This window comes from Sylvia atricapilla, chromosome Z (assembly GCF_009819655.1).
Source record: "Sylvia atricapilla isolate bSylAtr1 chromosome Z, bSylAtr1.pri, whole genome shotgun sequence".
NCBI lineage: Eukaryota > Metazoa > Chordata > Aves > Passeriformes > Sylviidae > Sylvia > Sylvia atricapilla.
Window position 1 is genome coordinate 18,527,415 of NC_089174.1, and position 20,565 is coordinate 18,547,979.

At 33.2% G+C, this 20,565-nt stretch overlaps 1 protein-coding gene across 1 annotated transcript in view; it reads right to left on the minus strand.

Moving 5' to 3' along the window:
* Nucleotides 1-20,565, minus strand: part of FBXL17 (F-box and leucine rich repeat protein 17) — a 275,881-nt gene that overhangs the window by 78,341 nt on the left and 176,975 nt on the right. The window contains exon 7 of the mRNA XM_066339699.1: nucleotides 14,448-14,524. Within this exon, the coding sequence (XP_066195796.1) occupies nucleotides 14,448-14,524 (77 nt within the window). The remainder of the gene's footprint in view (nucleotides 1-14,447; nucleotides 14,525-20,565) is intronic.

A 20,565-nucleotide genomic window follows, 5' to 3' on the forward strand; every position in this document is an offset into this window, starting at 1 on the left:
AAAAAAACCATAACAAAAAAAATCACAAACACACACCCAAAAAAACCAACCAAAAACCAACAAGGCTTTCTATCTTTCACAATCTGATGTGTACCAACTCTCTCATTCAACAAAAGACCTGTCAGTAGCTCCATTATTAAGTACAGTAATAAGCTTAACTTCTGTGTGCAGTTCTAAGCCACTTCCCATAGGAGCTACACAAATGCTTCTTTGTTAAATCCTGATTCAAGATTATGGACTTTTTATCTGCAAACTGCAAGGTGCTTCAAAATCTCTAGTACTGGAATCTTTGGCAATCAGATGAGTGACAATACACAAAGTTGCACCTTTGATGATTAGAGAAGCATAACCATCTTACATGAGGAAGATGGTTAGAGATGTGTAGATAGGTAATTTCACCCACCTAAAGGATGAGCTTTGTGTACACATGCTATAAAAGTATTATATAGTTTCTGTATTTTATCTGAAACAATCTTTCCACAAGATCTTTATAATTAAAACATCTCCATGAACTGGGGAACTAGGTTCTTGTGTGATATGTTGTATCTTTAGATCCCACAGCTTTCAGATTGACCTTCAATTTTTATTTATTACAATACTACATGTTGGATAGTTGGAGATTCAGGCACTTCGTAAATTTGAAAAAAAATTTGTGCCTGTGCATTTCATATATATGTGCTCAATATTGCTTTCAATTCAAGTGTTGTTATTTCTTTGTTTGGCCCTAGCAACAATATTTACTTACAATTGCATGAACAGAGGTAAATGTAAGAGGGTACACCTAATTTATACAGTCCATTTCCTTTTCATTAGAGACCTCCCTCTTCCTAAAATCAAATTAAATGGTATTATGCATTATTAAAAAGTAATCAAATTGTACTTTATTTTACTAGAAAGACTACATTGTTGACCTTTTTGTTTTGATTAAAAAATAAAAGGAATGCATGTTAAATTTATCAGTACTGTACCTGACTTATGAAATGCTCAGCTGCATTAGAATTCAAATATGTAAAAAAAATTATTTAAGCTGCTATCTAATATTTTTCCTTTCTCTTAAAGACACCTTTGTAAGACGTGTGCTACGTCTGTACTCTAAAGGCAATTTTTCAATTATGACTATATAAGAAACAGACATAATCCAAGGTGTTTCTTCTGTGTGCACGTTTGTACCTGCATGTGCAGGCCACGATAACCAAATATATGTGCAAACACATGGCTGGTGGCAAACCCCTCTACATAAGATCACCAAAAGGTATTGTGTATACATACGTAAATACAAAAGCCACAAAGCCACTGTATCTTCAGTCTCTTTCACCAAACCTGTGCAAAATCTCACTGGTTATAAGTTTCTTATAATCATAGCTCATAAGAAAATATGGATTGCAGAGGGAATAGCAACCTCAATTAATTAGGTTTCTTTCAGTTTGCAGTTTATATTATTTTTAAAGTGTACTTGTATATTTAATGATTAAAGGACAAAATAGATTTCTTCTTTCCTTCTTTTTTCTTAGCAGTTACATTTAATCAGAATGGTTTCTTAATCCTCCTCCTTTAATTAAATGACAAGAACACAACAGGTAGAGAAAACAGGTTCTGTTTACACAGAATTCCTGAACTATACCCAGGAAAAAAAAAGAACTCATATGCCCTTAAAGAACAAAAGAGAAACAAAAGAGATCATCTAGGTAGCCAAAATGAAATTCAGTTTTCTTTCCGTGACATACACAAGAATCACTTCAAGGATTTACAGGTTAAAAATGGATACTTTAAAATTTTGATCAAGTCAGTACTGTTTCACAGCTGCCAAAAGTATCCCCTAAATAAAGTGTGTCTTTTTAATTGAAATTTCATATCAACATGTTTTTCCAGTTTCTTGACATAAACAGGAACCCATGTCTCAGGTAGGCACAGAAAGAAGGAACTCCTCCATGAGTCAATAGAGTACATGGCCTCAAAGAACTAGATGTAGGCTCCAGGGTCACCAAACCCAACAAAAACCACATTCACCACCATAATTATGACGGAGGAATGTGACACAACTGAAATGCATAAATCAAAGAACAGGTAGTGAAATTTTGAATATGTTACTGAGGTAATTTTTCCTGAAAAACATAGCCTCAAATACTTTTTCACTCATAGTGTCACCATTCTGCCTGGTGGCAGGCTCTACTCTTCCACACTTCTATCCAAAGTCCTGAAGGATGCCCGTGTTTGCAGTCAGCAGTTCCATGTATCTCTGTCCAAGTCTCTAAAATGTAGGTACAGCAGGACCACTTCAGGACATCATTAGTTATGATCACAACTCATCAAGGATCTGAAAATAGCTTCCAATCACTTAGAGTACTTCTGTCTCTCTTTAACATCAATCAAGAAAAGCTGGTACACCAAGTCACAAAGTTATATGGTGGTGGAAGAAATAAAAAAGAGCCAAGTATAGACTAAACATAAAGGTTATATTCTACTGATATTTTTCAATTTCACTGATAAAAAATGTACAAACCTATGCTTTTAGGGAAATAGGAGAGATTCAGAGGAAAAGTTAGAGGAGCACAGGATATGTACAGTACACATAATTCAGGATTTGGTGCACCAGACCAGCAACTGGTCATCATTAATTATGCTGTATTTCCTTTTACCAGGCAGCCACAGTTAAAGGCTAAAGATGCTATGATCTCCTTGATTTCACTTTTCATAACAAAGATGTTAACAGCAAAACTGGCAGGTTAGGATGTGGGAGCACTTATTGCTGCTCAAATATTAATGAGTTTTCTTCATTGCGCCTGATTTCAAAACAAAAGGAAAACTAAAGAAATCATATTTTACCAACATGAAAATGTAGCAATATCCAAATAGCCAGAAAGAGATTTTACATTTTTTCCCAATATCCCCCCACTGGTTTAAAACAAAGCAGTAGGCAATATAACACTGTCACTGTTTTTTAATGACATTTCAATGTTAACTGCAAGAAGAAAACAAATACAATTAATTCACAAGGCATTTGGTTTTTTTCTTTAAATAATAAGTTAAAATGTAATGGTGAAACAAGTGCTCGTAGCCTAAGGAAAAACTCAGTGTGATAAATACACAGCATAAAAAGCTTATAATAGGAGGAGTCATTGCTTGACTAACCAAAAAAAGGGAAAGTTATTCTTATTTGTAAACACTTGTTGATCATATATATATATATATATTTAAGTTTCAGATTCATTTCACATGCAAAAACAAGACACTTTTTTCTTCCCACAAATACAATAACGTGGTAAGATCTGAGTTGTATTGGTGGTTATGAAAAGGACAGAGTTATAACTGACTCACAGCTCATCAAAAGATGTAAGAAGATCAATGACCACAGTGTGGCATGTGAGGCTGGGCATTAGAGGGAAAAAAACAAACCTCTTTAGCACTGTAAATGAAGCACTGATAAAATGTCTGTAGACATATGGTGGATCCTCTGTCCCTGGAGGTTTTTAAGAAATATCCAGGCAAAGCCACAGAGAGCCAGAGTGGACCTGATCAAGGGCTGGTGACATTGCAGCCCTGTGTGCCTGGCTGGACTGAGTGACTCAACAATGGTCTCCTTCAATCAAAATTTCTATGATTTATTGCTTATAGCAAACTAATAGTACGGCTAATGCTCTAATGCAAGACCTAGACCTTTGAGAAGCCCTTACAAATAACAAACAATGATGATTTCATACTTGACTTTTTTTTAAACTGGTTGCTCACTAAACTTCAGGACAGTAATTTTTTCAATTAAATTGAGAAAATACTTCTGTTTAAGATGCATTAATTCACATACTCATAAAACAAGATGCATGAATTAACTGGCTATTTGAGAGAACACATATTTTTAAACATAAATTTGACACAACAATGATTAGTGATGTAGACCTACAGATTTAATCAAGGAACATACCTGATTTCATACTTGAAGCAGTGAGAGATGTTTTTACTATATCTTCAAATTCAAATTATTTACACAAAATACAACCTATAATTTCAGTGCTTTCAAAATTTGGTAGTATGAAAAAAATCTTTTCCATTTCGTCTTTATTCTAATATCCATACATTGCAAAAGTATCATGTTCCTAGAACTCCCAAGTTCCCAAGAGATAATTCAGTGGCATCATATATATCATACATTTTATTAAAAAGAGTTTAAAACCTAGACACCTTCCCCCCCCCCCCCCAAGTCCCCCCCCATTCCAAAAGATATTACTGTCTAAACTGGAAAGTTTTGTAAGTTTGTACTCTGGATAATTATAAGAACATTCAAACATACCCATATTTGCAATCTTCTTAGAAGTATCTAAACAGGTTGAGATCATGGAATATATTTCACTCAACTATTAAAAAACATGTAAAAATGAACAGAATATCCCAAACCACACTTCTTTAAGAATTTCAGGTATATTAGAATTGTTTTCTTACACCATTCAAGAATTCTCTTAACCATATTTATTAATTTCTCTTTGTGCTAACAATCTTATGTTTTACATTTTTGGACATATTTCCTACTCTTCTGTATTAGGCATCTTGTAATTAGAAGAAATACAGTTCAGTATGTACAGCTAAAATTAAGGGATGATGGCACCAAGCCAAAGAGAACTGCAAATAAAGCAATCTTGCTGTCTGAGTGTTCTGGAAAGATACTTGACATTTCAAAAGCTAAAATGATCCCACTTGACTCATGGGAAACTAAAATACATAATTTAAAAGCTACTTTGAGAGTAATTTTTTATAGAAAACTCTTCAAATATTTGAAGTTGACCAAAACAAAAATTTTATTTCAATTTACTAATTTTTGAAAGCACAGTGATTACTTGATTATTTTTGAAGTGAATCATATTCCCTCCATTGGTAACAGAACAGTTTCTACACTCTGTTCTCTGCTGTGAAGAGTTTACAGTTTACAAAGACAGCATGAACTTCTTTGTATAATTCATTACAGATGTAAAAATCAAATGCTTTTGTCACAATAAAGCTAACCCAGAATCACAATTACAGGAATGCAGAGGGGAAGTACCACTCATTACATTTCACTAAATAAATTAAAATACTTTTGGATGCATCCTCTGTTCTTAGACAAGTTGATAAAAACCCATGTTATTAATTTTTTTATTACATATTTGCTGTTGAGTTGTAATTCATGTTTCAAATAAGTACGACATCCAGTCCCTACTACTTGATATTTAAGTATTTGGCAAATCCAATACTTACACATAAGAGATCTATTAATGTATATTCATAGTGAGAGACCTCAGTAATATGTCAAAGGGCAGATAAGTAGTAATAAAGTTAGAATTTGTTTTCATGTTCTCTTTCCAACTGTTAAAAACACTTAAGCACTCATGTGTTTTAATTAAACATTTCATTTTTTATATTAAAAAAAATAAAGCTCTACACCAACATTTATCATATTGTTGTGATACTAAAATCTTCATCATTTTTTCATCCATTTAAAGAAAAAAAACTAGTTTGTGGGTATTTGTTCCCTGAGCACAATGCTACTACAGACGACTACAGAAATCATTACAAGCAAATTTTTTTAAAATTTAGGCATTCAAAATAACTACACTAATGCTATGTCTACAAAGTAGTAGACAAATACAAATTCTTTATTTGAATTTTTTAAGGCAGGCAAACAGATTATGGTCAAAATTACATTTTTCTTGAGTAATTTGAGTATTACTGGAATTCAACAACAAACCAAAAGAACATACAAAAGAGAATACGGAAAGGAAACTCTTCCACAAAAAAACCCCCAAAACCAAAAAATCAAACAACAACAACAACAAATTTAAAAATTTGATTTAGTTTGAGCAATTATGATGAAACAACTGTATTACTTGCTAGGTTTACACATCATTTTTTATGTTTAAGAACTGTGAAGGAGCTTCTACCTTTTGGAGGCCAGCTAAAGAAAACAGTCACTTTCATTTAGGCAACATTGTAGAAACATACTAACTTTAAAATCTAATTTGTAAAATATGCTTTATAGTGCAGTAAAAAGGGGAATCATAAAACTGGCTCCTAGAGTTTAGGAGAAATAAATAGCAAATGCAAATGATCACTCACTTTAAAATATGGTGCAACTCCTTACTTATATCATTACATATATCAACAGGACTTTTTTATCATGTCCCATTAAGTGGAAAAAGACTAGGTAAATTCTTTTTTTTTTTTCTTCTTTTTGAGTTCTGTTTCTCTTGGAGAAAAATACAAATACTGCTTTAAAATTTAGAATTATGAGAAGGAATGTGAAATAATCCCCTCTGAGACTAATACAATGTTTATTTTCTAATAATTTTAAATGTAGGATTTTTTAAAATATATTGTTAACAGCCACTCAACAATTAATGTTGTTTAGGGGCAAATTTTAAACAAATTCAGAAGTGCAATGAACTAAATATAAAATCAGATTACAGGAACAGTGTATTAATGCGAGTTGTAATCAGTTTTTATCAGAAAATATTAAAAGTTTTAAATATTTAAATTACATTGTTCTAGCCAAGCCAGAAATAAATTCATGCTAAATAAAGTTTCACAACTGTTTTTGTTAAGCAAATCTACCTCTGACTGTGAAACAAATGTTCTGTCAGAATTGATATTCTTCCTTGCACTGTGGAATTACAGATACCATTTGAAATGAAAGTATAAAAGGACAATACATTTTGTTGGTAGTCTTAGGAGGGGTAAAATCAAATTAAAAAAAATCCAAAACAACAATTACTGTAATGTTTATAATATGATCATAATGGCACAATTTACGTGTAATAATTTATTTGTGCTTTAAATCAGTCTTGAGCTCCAAAGACAAGTGATTAGATATATTACTTATGCAGTGTGGTACACTGGAGGAATAAACCTATATGTTACTTTTTTAAGTCACACACACAAAAAAGAAAATATTAAAAAAAAGTACAAAGAGAACAGGATCCAGATCTTGAGACAAATGGAAGTTTGGTATTATATTAAAGTCTCCTAACACAGTAAATAAAGCAAGAACATGAAAATGTATTTCTGACAGTACATGCAGAGAAATGTGGCCATTTCAATTTTTGTTGTATCAGAAATATATGTCTTAGAACTCAGAAATTAGATGTATTTTTCCTGAAGATTAACTTAAGCACTTCTCTCTAGTGATAAAACAGCACAAAATTAAACTTTCTATTATGACTGATAAATTGCTGCCAAATTTCTCACCAAAGAATTGAAATAACAATGAAAAGCACTATGCTTCCCACAGAAAAGCTTAAATTAAAAAAACAGTACCTGTGGATCTCTCTACAAGACAAATCAGTCCTGAAGTACAATACATCTCTGTTTTCCACATTCAGAACAAGAAACGGGGAACAAACTGTGTATAAATCATAGGCTTCTGCTCTGTTCATCTTGATGATTCAAAAGTGCATCTACATTCATAGCTTCCTCCAGCTGGCTATTATGCTCCATTATTTTTAAGGGTACAGGTTAAGGGGGACAATCCACCTTCCAGTATGACAAAAAATAGTTTGAAAGTTTGTCTCATCTCAATGCTCATACAGAAAATCCTTTATTATGTACCATAGGACAAAGGATTTGCAACTGTCTGTTATTTGAGAAATATGTTATTGCAGTAATTTATCTCACGGTATGGGTCTTGAAGATGCACAGTGGTATCTCAAATCAACTTCTAATGAAAACTGCATGCCATTTTTGTGACATTGGGAATACTGACAAAACTTGCACAGAAAGAAAATTTTGGGTTTTGATAGTTACAACTGACAAGATTATTCAAGAGCTCTTTTCTGCTTTGGCGATTACTCATGAGAAAATTTAAATTTGACTTTTCCTTATTAATGATTTCCACAGATAGGTGACTAAACTTTTCTATTCAGTCCTGAACATTCCTAAAAATTCCTAGCAGAACAGAAAAAATATGTTCTCTGATTGGGCTCCATTCCCAAAATAATACACAGCTATCTTTCCTGACATTAACAAGTCTCTTGGTTTCGAGGTCAACAGCATCCCTTATGGAAAAAAAATTAGGTATCAATACCTGTAAGACTATATGTGAGCAACTACTCCAAAGAAAAATAACAATAATAAACATAAAACCAAACAAGTTTTAAAATGTCCTCAACAAAAACTCTACACTGCAATTTTTCCTCCTAGCTGAAGGGAAATTTTCAGAGGTTTTAAAATATGTGAAAAGACTCCATCTTCTTCCTGCACACTCCAACATAAACACTAATGCCCTTATAATGAAGGAAAAGGCAATAAGTTATAATAGTTACTGTTGGTTTTTTAAACCATGTAAAACTCTGAAACTCACCTCTATTGTTAGAATAAGCTTTCACTGATCCTCATGATTATCAGGGTTTATATGGAAATACTTGCATCAGAATTCAGAAAGAGAGAACATTTTAATGCTCGTTACTACCTGCTACATTTTATAAAAGGAAAGAAGTATCATGAATATATACAACAGGGTACAGATTGCTTGCCACCTATTTACTCTTCAGGTAATTTAATTCTTATAGCCTAGTAAAGTTAAAGTTGCAATCTATGCACAGAAAACAAATACTAAAACCAAGCAAAGAACCTCAAAATTTGGCACTAAACATCAACACTCCGGCTGACTTACTTCAGTGAATTCAGGTTTCTGAATAACTAACAGAACAAAAACTAGAGAGAAAATTTTTTTGGGAAAAGAAGAAGAAAAAGTTTATAAGAAAGCTATATATATGTATATATATAGTAGTTAGATTACTATGTATTACGTACTATACTATATTACGTACTATAATATATTACCACCACTTTATAGAAGCACAAACATACAGATATACATAATATACACAACACCATTAAAGAAGGTAGCAGAGGCCCTGGTCCTTAAAAGATGATCTGTACCTTAACCTACAAGCATAAACATGGTTGTCAGTGTGATCATTGCTTGCTCTCATGGTGTCATTAAAAGAGTGCAAAAGAGAAAGAACCACACACAGGATAGGAAAACCCAATAGGGGAAAAAATTCAGAGAAGAAGAGAAATTTGGAATCCAATACAACAACAATTCAAAATAATTTTGAAAGACAAAAATGGAAGTTGTATTTATTTAAATTATATAAATTGAGAAAGAGATTGCAAACCAGTAATGAGTAAGGATGAAATATTTTAAACTCAGAAGTGTATTTACCACCTGTTCCATTCTGTCTATCCATAAATGCTGCTCTTATCCCCTCAAAATATATTTGCTTTCTGAGTTATATGGTACAGAATACATGGTGTTTTAAAAATAAATTAAAAAAGCTAATATTAAGAAATAAATTTTTTAGTGAGACCAAGCCTTACAGAGATTGGCTAATCCAAGTGAGAAGCAGATGTTAAACATTCTTTTTTGTGAAAATACCCACAGTATGCTTATTCTTTATGATTCGCATGACAAATGCTAAATACTGGACAGAAAACACAAGAAACTCTCAGCAGGACAACTTGATCCCTTGATAATTAAAATACTCTGTTTTAAAACAGAAAGCATATGTATCCTAAATATTTAAACATTAGAATTTAATAATATCTTGGGAAGCTTTTTAACATTGTTAGTGGTATCTCACTTCTGAGGAAAGAGTCCATAATCCAGTTAAGAAAAATAAGTGCAAGTTACAGTTATGTTTTTTTCTTGTGACAGTTGGACTTGATTCAGTATAAATGCTATCTTATTCCTCCAGACTTCTACTTGTAACAGCTATGCCCTATCTATAACATTTTAATATAAAAACTATATAATTCCCTTATAGTTTGTTGAAACTAATTTTTTTTTTTTGCTTCAGCAAACATCCTCAGCAGAAGAAAAACCTTTAAAAAAAACCCCCATGTGTCCTCAGAAACACTAAATCCATCATTAAATGTTGAAAACAGGCAATATGAAAAAGGAATAGTACTCATTTTAGAAAAGAAAAAGACCACATAACTAGAGAGCTCTTTCTCAATACTCAGAATCCTAACGTTTTCAGCAAAAGACCACAGTTCAGCTCCTTGTGCCAAGCATTTCTTCTGAAAAGCTTTGTGCAATTACTTTACAGCTAGAAATAGAGACTTTTTAAGTTACGCAGAACCCAGAACTACTAGGTAATGGAAATTCTACAAGACAACTGTGAAGACAACTGTCATCTTCTTCAGGTTACTTGACAGGCAACATTGTGAGATAAATTTATTCCCTGTACTCTGCTAACCGCAGTCCTAGTAATGACTATTTGGGCACTTTGTTTTTTCAGAAAGGTCTTTGGTGATTTTGCAAGGCACAAAGTGCTGGATTTGAACACTTCCTTTCAAACATTTTTGAAAGGTGACTTCTTTAGGGGTTTATTTTTTGGCGTGGTGGTGTTTGGATTTGCTTTTTCCCCCTCCCCTGTGTTCTGTTAGTGGAATCTTACAATTTAAAGCTTGTCTTGAAATTATTTTCTGCACCCATAGAGGAAACACTGGTCTGACTGCTTTTCTAAAGTGGGAATAAGGCATTAGACTTCTATCTTTTACTACTGCAAAGAATGTGGTTGTAAAATAATTCTTAGTAAGTATACACTTAACATAACTGCAAGATCAGACCCTTAAAACACCTACTCCTGCTTTACAGGCTAGTTTAGAATCTTTTTATCTTTGTACACAAAATCTCACTTTTGTGTTTCAGAGTGCATAGCACTCTACACTCTAACAAACTTGATAAGTAATAATTTACTTAAAACAAATTCCCAGCACTAAGGATATCAATAAAACCAAAACTAGAGCATAAAATTGAAGCGACAGTTACACAATTCTGTGTGTGCTTGCTGCCCTAGCTCAGCACTCTGCATCTTCACATCAGCCTAATTCATTTGACACACAGTCTCCCCACAACTGAGAAAGTCCCGCTTCCTTAGAAATTCTTCGGAAAAGCTTAAATACAAAATGCACTACGTTTAAGTAAAGTTTGTGACACAAATCAAAAAAAGGCAGGAAATTCAAACATAATACTGACAATCCATGCTTAATTCATGATTGCCTAAAAAAAGCGTGAAATGCTACAAGAAACTAATGTTTAGCTTTAACTTCACTCTGTGCTCTTGGGAAAACAGGTGTTTATCTCAAAGATTATACTAATTCATTCTGTCCTGTCAGTATAGATGCATTCCAGCGAATATTTAGCATTGAACAATGTGTCGAATGTAAGGAAACTTGTAAACTAATTGTCAACATCCTAGCATGTTACACTCTAACAGACATCATGAATTAAAAATACATCTTGAGAAAATTATGTTAGACCTAAAAAAGGATATAATAGCATAATTTCTTTAGAAGTAAACAAAACACATTTTTTGTATACAAAAATACAGAATTATTTATTTTGTAATGTAACATGAAATAAAGAATGCTTTTTCTTCTCATCAGTTAATAGCTCTCAGTATGTACACAAACTTCAATCGCTGTTTGAATCCTAATTTGTCTGTATTTTGTCTAATTTTCCTGGTCAGAAAAATGTCAGAGAAAGGAATGCAGCCTATAGCTACATTATTAGAGTGTCAGGGGTTTTATTGCATCTTTTACGTTTCCAAATAAAATATAGAAATTTAGTGCACTTTTAAAATACTGATTACATTTAAAAATGTATGCCTAGCAACTTTGTATACTATCTGCCCTATGCAGAAATTAGAAAAACAAAAGAAGGAATTAATAAAATGACAAGGATCGAAATTCACTGCCTTCTCTAGAGGACATGAAATTACCTCACACATACATACCCTATTCAGTTAATTGAAGGACAACAATAACAAGTTTTGCTGTAATTATTTTCTTTATTTACTGAAGTTATTATTGATAAATTAATGTATCAAATGATTAAATTTTTTTGCTGGATATTAGCAATATTACTTTTTTTCCCCCAGTTGAATTACTAAGCAATTATTATCTTGTTGCAGACAAGATAGACAAAATCCTGCATCTGTACAAACTTGGTGTCAAGATTTTAATTATCAAAGCAAGGACAACTCAGTGCTTCGCCCTCAGGATTATCAAAACCAGAGCACAGTTGCACAGGACTGTGCTTCCACTGAGTCACAGCCTCACAGAGCCTCAGATACTCCTTGGTGGAGGCTGAACAACTGCACGTGTGAAGTTGTTAAGTCTTTGTAAGACCATGGGACAGCACGCAAAAGGGACCTAAAAGGTTCCCTGAAGTCAGGCAGGTGATCCTCAGCTGATTTCCTCTACTGAGAACATGAGGGCTTCAAAAGCCTGTGAGGAACAGCAGCTGCTCTTCTCCCCTTGAGAAGGGAGACAGATTCTTTGATAAAAGGTTCGGCGTTGTAAGGGGCTCACTTTTTAACTTGCCAGCAACAAAAGTAAATGCAAGAAAGTCTTCAGCTGAATTGCCAGAAAATAAATTATAAAAGAGTGATGCCTGGCTCAACCCTGCAACACTCTTGTTAAACTAATTAACATTCACTTGCTATCACATTTTTAATCTAAGGCAATATCTTGACTTCCTTAGAAACCATTCTGCTTATAAATCCTACTTTGTTACATTTAGTTTGAGTTTTTCAGCTCAGATATTAAAAGCAAAATTTATTTGTCAGGTTGGCATGCTGAAACACGTTGAAGATTATAATGCTAATCAATTAGTTGATAACGTATTAAAAATCAGTGTATCAGATGTTTTACTGGATCCTTAATAGCAAAAATAGTTCCATTTTTAAGTGAATAGTAAAGCATAGTAGCAGCACTACCAATAGAAAATATTCTCAAAGTCCCAACAACTGAACGCAATGATACTAAGTGACTGCAGATCACAACACAATAGTGACAGATGGGCCTTAGTATACAGAAGAGAAGCTGAGGTTGGATATAGCTAATCAGCCAAATGCTACATTTATTCTCCACTCATTCATTCTCTGAAACACGCTTCCTGCCTTCCATCTAGCTATGCATACTTCCTTTTATCTCTCTTCATTCTTTCAGAAGCAAGGTTTTCTCTTTTCTCTTTCTTAGGTTTATTTGCTTCAGTTTTTCAGTTCTTTCCCTACTTCGGGGAAAAATCACGTTTTCCTCTGAGTAACTGCAGTGAATGAAGGGTGAAATCAGTTTGAGAGATTATTGATCCTCAAAACATGGATTCCATTATGGCCACGATAACTCTTTACACATGAGTTGTCAGATTCAGAAGGGACAAGAGTAGGGCCTGTAGACCTGCAGTACACAGACAGAAGGGCAAAGTCTGCTTTCCTACCCTGTCCTGCACCTCTCGCCTTTCAGCAGTGACAAGAAGCACCTTCATTATTATCACCTTATATTCTACAGACAATTTCCCTCCCTGAATTTCCACAACACATTTCACAAATTCAGAAATTCATCTTGGACAAGTGGTGTTGAGCTGAGAAAACTGATTTTCAACTCTGACAACATCTGCTCTGCCCATGGAAGTATAAAACAACAGCAGACCAAAGGAAAGGGCAGTATAGGCCCATGTTCCCTTTCCTCTGCCATACTCCAAGCTCTACAGCTGCAACAGCTGCATGGTGGCCTCATGTTCCAGTACTGTGGACATAAGGTGAGCAGAACTCTGCAGAACAACATGTCCTTGAATGCACAGCACAAACCCCAGTGAAGTGCAGCAATTGAAAAGGAAAACAGAAGAATGAGATTGTGACCACTGGAATAGTAATTTATCACTTTGATGTAGTAATTCTTTATAAAAATCTAGGGAGTATAAAGTTAAAAAAATAGATTGAGAAACAAAATAATCAGCAAGTCTGAAACTAACATCTCAAACATACAGTTTGTAAATCCTACTGAAATACAGGCATGTAAGTGGGAGATAGACATTTGAGAATTTGGCCTTATGGCAAAAATAAGTGCCACATTTAAGGTCAGTATCTTATTTGAAAAAACAAAGTAGCCTTTCCAAACAAACACTAAAAGTTTGCCTATTCTAAATAAAAAAATCTGTCTTTCCATGTGGCCTATCAGAGAGGACATTTAATTCCTAAGATGCTCCCCTCTATTTTACCGTAACAGCAGTTTTAAAGGATCATCAACCTCATTCAAATTTTATGGCCTACAACAGGTGATCAATCCACATTCTTGCTTGCTTAATTATGCTTCTGCAGCATCTAGAAACACAAATATAATTTTTTTTTATTTTTTTCTGAAATGTCCTGGTCTCCAGGACTATCCAAAGGGGACCTTACCTAGCCGGCACAGTAATTGCTAATTCTCTAAGGATGCTTTTAGCAAATATATACACTGACATTCATACTTCCAACCACAGATGTTTTTAAGCAAGTAAAACACTTTTTAGAAATTTCCTATTTTTATGGATGAAGGTTTTGAAATTTTTTATCTCTATATTTCCAACACTTTTGATAACAGTCCCTGTGAACTCTCGTTCAATCTCCACAGAAAAATAAAGATGTAAGTATATTACATACCATAGTCTGTGATCTTACAGGATACTAAATACAGTTCTTTCAGGTTCCGTCCTTCTCTGGCAATCACCTCCACACACCTGGAAGACACAGTAAAATTACTGTTACAAGACATTAAATCACTTAAATATCAAGAGTACAATCCACAGGTAAAATGTACTGTATCTCAGTTTCTTCATTTTGCAAATGGCTCCATACATTCCACTGAAAATGAATATGGTTACATGTTTACACTACAGAATAATATTGTTTTTAATTGAACGCCTTTATATGGATATTCCCCTAAGTCTCTGAATATGTGAGTTGCTTGAAATGTATACAGACAAGCACTTTGGAAAATTACACAAATGTGAATTTTCATTTCTTTATTACTTCGGAAAGTTTCTGTTGCAAATTTTAAGCTTTGACAGCTTTCTTCTAGGGAAGAACTACAAATGCACTGTAATGAGGACAAAATATAAGAAAATGAGATTTTAAATTCATGTTTGTATTTCTTTAGTGATTACTGCATGAGTCAGCATCCATCAGGTCATGAAATGTTACATGATCATGGTGTTCCAACACATTGCTGGAGAAGCTTGTATAGATGAGAAAACAGCTCATTCATTTGCCTTATCATAACGGTGATGAATATGAAATTAAACATAAAGGATTTTAGGTTATTCTTTCTGTTAGATTTTTGTAAGCAAGAAAATTGATATGAATTAATTAATGAAATTAAATAGGAACTTACTTTGTTCTTGTGACCAAGCCTATATTACAATGCTATGTTTCCAACTACATTGTTTATAACCTATCACTCAGAAATCACAGAATCATAAAATACGTTTTCAATCCTATTTATATAGCTCAGTTGTTCATTAGATCAGCTAGCATGACTATTGTGCTATTTTCTACATAGATACATTTTAAAAAGTGTATTTTATTGGATTAATTGTAAGAATCTCTTCTGATCTAATGTATTAAACCTTAATTTTCAGGTCAATTCCCCAATCACTTACTCTTGACACTTAACCCTTGAACAGAACACAAAATCAAATTACTTGCCAATTTCTAGGAAAATAAGTATTGCTGAATCTTTCATGCTTTTGAAAGATACACCTAAATCCTCAGGGACCTTTTTCTTCCACTTATCACCTCCAATAGATTATCTTCTAATCTGATTTAACTGTTCATGCTGGCAATTTTTGATTTTAAAAGCAACCACCTATTCCTTACAATTTACAATAAGGCAATAACTGAACAATTGCCCTTTATACCTATTTGTTCTCTCCCTGCTTCCTTCTTCAAAATGCACAATGAAGATTCACTACTACTAATAAAGAGTACACCTCTGACAGCGTACCTTAACCACAGTTCCTTTACAGTTCCTGTTATAAATATTTAACCTTGGAAAACTGTGAGAACCTTTAGAAATTTTTTGCAGTTTTTATCATATAGGTTACCTTACCTCATATATACACAAAGAAAAAAAAGAAATATTTACATTGAGACTATGATTTTAATATAAGGTAACCCCAGAACTACACATTTTCCTAAAATAAGGTAAGATTAAGAGCACTAAACACACTCTATATACATGGAAAATTTCTTCTGGTCCTATCAGATATGATTTGGAAGAACATACTCATCTTTGTTAACTAGCTTATTCAGATAACTAAGTGATGAGAAAATATTCTTATTATTTATTCCAGAAAAACTTAATTGTTATTGGTAATATGAACAAAAAAATCATTATAATGTATTTTTAGTACTGTTTTCATTAGGCATTTCAGCAAATAAGATATAATTGAAGAGGAAATAGACTCTAAGTTTAAAAGAAGCTTTTATTATTATATACATCACTTAGCAGAACAATCATATTATGAAACGCTTCTTACCCTTGGATAAAATTTCTGAGCAAAAAAAAATAAATTGTAAATTGTATGTAATAGTTCTAAAGGTTTTCAAATTATTTTTGCTAATTTTTACTTACTGAGAGACAATTAATCTAATAAAAATGAAGTGTAGCAATCAGTGTCTAAAAATACCACCCTAAGGCAGTCAAGATGACATAAACAACTGATTTTCTCCACAACTTCAGTTACACACCTTTTCTATCAGTCAGGGTCAAAGTTATATTATCTGCACAAATGCAAAAGCACTTGACTGTGTGGCCCTTATAAATGTATCCTTTAATACTTTCAGGTAGTGCCAGCTCTAAGGGTTAAAGGTTTTTAAAGTGACTTGAGTGACTCCAGTCTTGTTCTCAGTGACACCTTGGAGCCTAAATGAAACAGTCTTCACTTTCTCCTACTGGGAAAACAAAACCTTCACAGTCTGCAGCTATATTCATTAAACAGGGAAGAAAAAACTCAAACTATAAAAAGAAAAACGGTTAAAAAAAAAGGTTCTTTGACTGACTCATTTCTTCTGTTTTTTGAAAATAGGAGAACTATCGAACATCTAAAAGAATGAGGCAATGGCACACCCAGTTGGGAGAAAAAAAAAATATAGCCAAAATATTAAACTGAACTTGTGTGCTTTCTCCACCTTGCATAAGTCAATCTAATTCCAGTTTTAATTTCTATTACCCTTTCTATACATCATCCTCATGTAAATGAACTTGCAGAGACAGAAGAAACACTTTATATCGCCTCATTTGCCTCTGCTCTATAGGCAATCACACAATATATAACCGCTTGTAACAACTGACTTCTTCACAACATAAGGAAAAATAAGAGTAGTTGTGTATTTATTGCTTTTACCTTTTAATCTTTGTTAAACATGACAGCAAGGAAAAAGGTTAAAAGAAAAAATCAAATTAACCTTTTCTAGAAAGCAAGGATCATCTTAATGCTGTTGCAATAATCCATCAAAATGATGTCAGATCATTGTCATATCTATCTAGAAGTATTTATATTTATCATGTTGCTGAATTAGACAGCAAAAAAGCACAACCTAAAAAGAAACAACCCAGCATTATCCTGGTAAATAAATGAAGAAAAGTTATTATTTAAAGCTGTGGCAAATTCAAAAGAAGTGAGCACACCAGAAAACTGAATCCCATAAAACTTGGGGACCAGTCCCTCTCTGTCAGGGACCTCACCAGGACATGGTGGCAACAGCTCTGTGCCAAGGCTGAATTTCTTAGATCTCTTGACCCAGTGCTACTGAACAGGCTTTTACCAGTTGTATTAAAAAATACCCTAACTGAAAGAAAAGAGATTTTTACACTCAAAATAACTTATTACCAAAAATCAGCCAAGGAATAAAGAAATAAAACTAAAGTTAGAATTTTGCTAATATACGTGTCTGGATCAGAGCTGGCCAAAGTTAAAATCTTTTCACTTCCTATGTTGCAAATTACTGTCTTTTAGAACTATGTTAACACATTAAAATATCAAAATAGAGAACAGAAAAAAATATAAGCAGACATTGCTTATTCATTAAACTTGAAAATATTATCCAATAAATGCTTATACCAAGCTTTTCCTAGATCTACTCAATATTTTATAAATACTGTTCTCTGACAGACTGTTAGGCAATTCAGTTTTATTGCATGTGATTCTAAAAAGTAAGAAACTAATATCACATCTTGTGAAATTTACAGTGCAACCATGAGCACGAAAAAGTCAAAAAGCACATACTGGTTTGACATAAATCAGCCAATCAAACAATATTATGATATCAAGAATATAAATAAAAATGTACCTACATACGGTTAATTCAAAATAGAGTTACAAGACCACAGAAGTCTGTAAGATAACTGAGCACTGTAATGTTGAACATATCCACACTGAAAACATCCCAAAATTCATGACATTCAGAGACTAACAAACCTAAGATTGCCTCTTATGTCTAAATTTCTTAAGATGTCTTTCTATTTCAAAAACTAAAAAGTCTCAAGGTGAAAACAATATGATTATAATGTTGCTCAACTTTCAGCAATTGCAATTAGAAGAAAACCTTCCATCTGGATTACAGAAACTACAGAAATTTATCCACTAATACATACTTGTGAATACTGCTCTTTCCACCTCGTCTGTAGACACAAGAGATTACTTAGGTCTACAAAGAGTTACTGGTATAAAGCTTCTCTGCCAACATGTCTCTTCAAAAGTCACGAAACTGCACAAAACTGCATCACTGTTTTTCAGATATGTCCACAGGCACCTTCAAATTTAGGGCCATATTCTTGGTAACTTCACACATATAAATATGTGCAATGATTTCTCAGAATCAAGGTTTATGTCTTCACAAAACTTAAGAGCTTAAAAATAATAATAAAACTCTAACAAACTAGAAAAAAAGTCATCTGAAACCCTGTAATTTTTCTTCTCTTAGCCAATTGATCCCTATATTCTTTCACCTGATTGAAAGCTTAAGGTTAATAAAGTAAACTGCAAGCTTCTACCTGTAAGATAACACAGATCCTTAAGTTATGCAAAATAATTAGATTTAGATATATATATGTGTGTATGTGTGTGTATGTATTTTATATATATGTGTACGTGTATACAAACATAGAGGTATTATATTTCTGATCGAAATCCGAAAACATCGGAAAATTGTATTTGTGGCAACTGAACGGATCTAATGAGAAAATATGAGTACAGTATTTGTGGTGTAAGTGGTCCTGGGAGACCTTGTTACAGTCTGAGACTCCAACCTGAGCGGAGCTAATTGGAGTGGCCATGTACTGGTTATGAGTGTACAGTTTGAGGGAGTGAGTGAGCTTCACCACCAAAGAGGCATAAAACCCCCACAACATTAACATATCACCTTGGTAATGCTCAAAATTAACGTCAGACTGCTTGCAAGTCTTCTCTGGTATTTGATCGTATTTGTCTCTAAGCAGGCAAGTGAACACCTCACTATTCCTCAAATCATAACCAACCGCACTTCTGGGAAGCAAGAGGGAGCTTGGAAAGAACAAGAACACTAAATATGCCATGGAAACCATAAACCTCTTTTGAAGAAATATACAGCACTCCTCAAAAATCAGCATTTCAAGTGTTAAAAAAAACAGGCAAAAATATTTATCTGCACATGAAATAACACTCAGAGCCATTTGTTTTGATGACCTAAATATTCCAATGGCAGGCAGAAATGCAATATAATAAGCAAATCTCTCCTGTGGCAAAACCAAACCTCTGACCACAGAGGCATATATAGTGTTAAGAATCTGATGTAATCTGAGCCCCACTGCCCTAGGAAAGAATATTTTAAAGGCTAAAACAGTGAAAATACTATCATTTTACTGATAGATCTATAAACCATTGTAAAACGTCCTAACAATAAATGATGAAATTAATACCCTTATGGGTACATATTCTTGGTTCAGGATTATCTTTCATTGATCATTTTATTGGCATTATGAACAATAGATCTCCTCCAATGTATTTCCTATCTAGTATTTTATACTAATAAAAAGTATGATTTTTACATGTTTTTCAGTTACCCTTGCACACAATTGTTACTGCCATTTCTGAATCACAAAATATATGTTTTAATGAGGTTTTTAATTTCAAGACCAAGAACTCCATCTAAAAGAAACAATATTAATGACAGAGACAGTAAAATAGGATAAGAGTTGTAATCAAAAGCATAAGCAGAATTTGAAAAGCACCTTTTGTCTAGAGCCAATATGCAAAGTGTCACTAGTTATACAAGTTAACAGCAATTATCTTAGAGCAGTCATTAAGTTGTGATTAGCAGGGAGGTATTCTTTAGAAAAATCAATGTAATTTAAAATTAGGTTTGCCAAACAGTTTTGCCACTTACACCACAGGAAAACAGTAAGATTTTTCTCATGCTGGTACTTAAAAATAACCAAGGTGAGGGCAGCCAAGTCCCACAATGTCTGCCTGTGCTCTGAGCTAGTCAGGTGCATGCAAGCTCTAATCAGAGAGCTACACAGATAAATGAATCAGCTCCTTGCTTAAGCTATTATGCTCTGTCTTTCAGCAATAAATACCTATTTTCAAATATTTATTAGTACTCATCTAGAATTAAATGCCTCTTGCTACCCCAACTGAATATAAATCCAGAAAGCAATTAAACCAAGAGAGGAGAAATTAAGAAAATTGTTTAATTCCACTATCTGATATTTGTATGTAGTGGTATTTCACATAGCCTG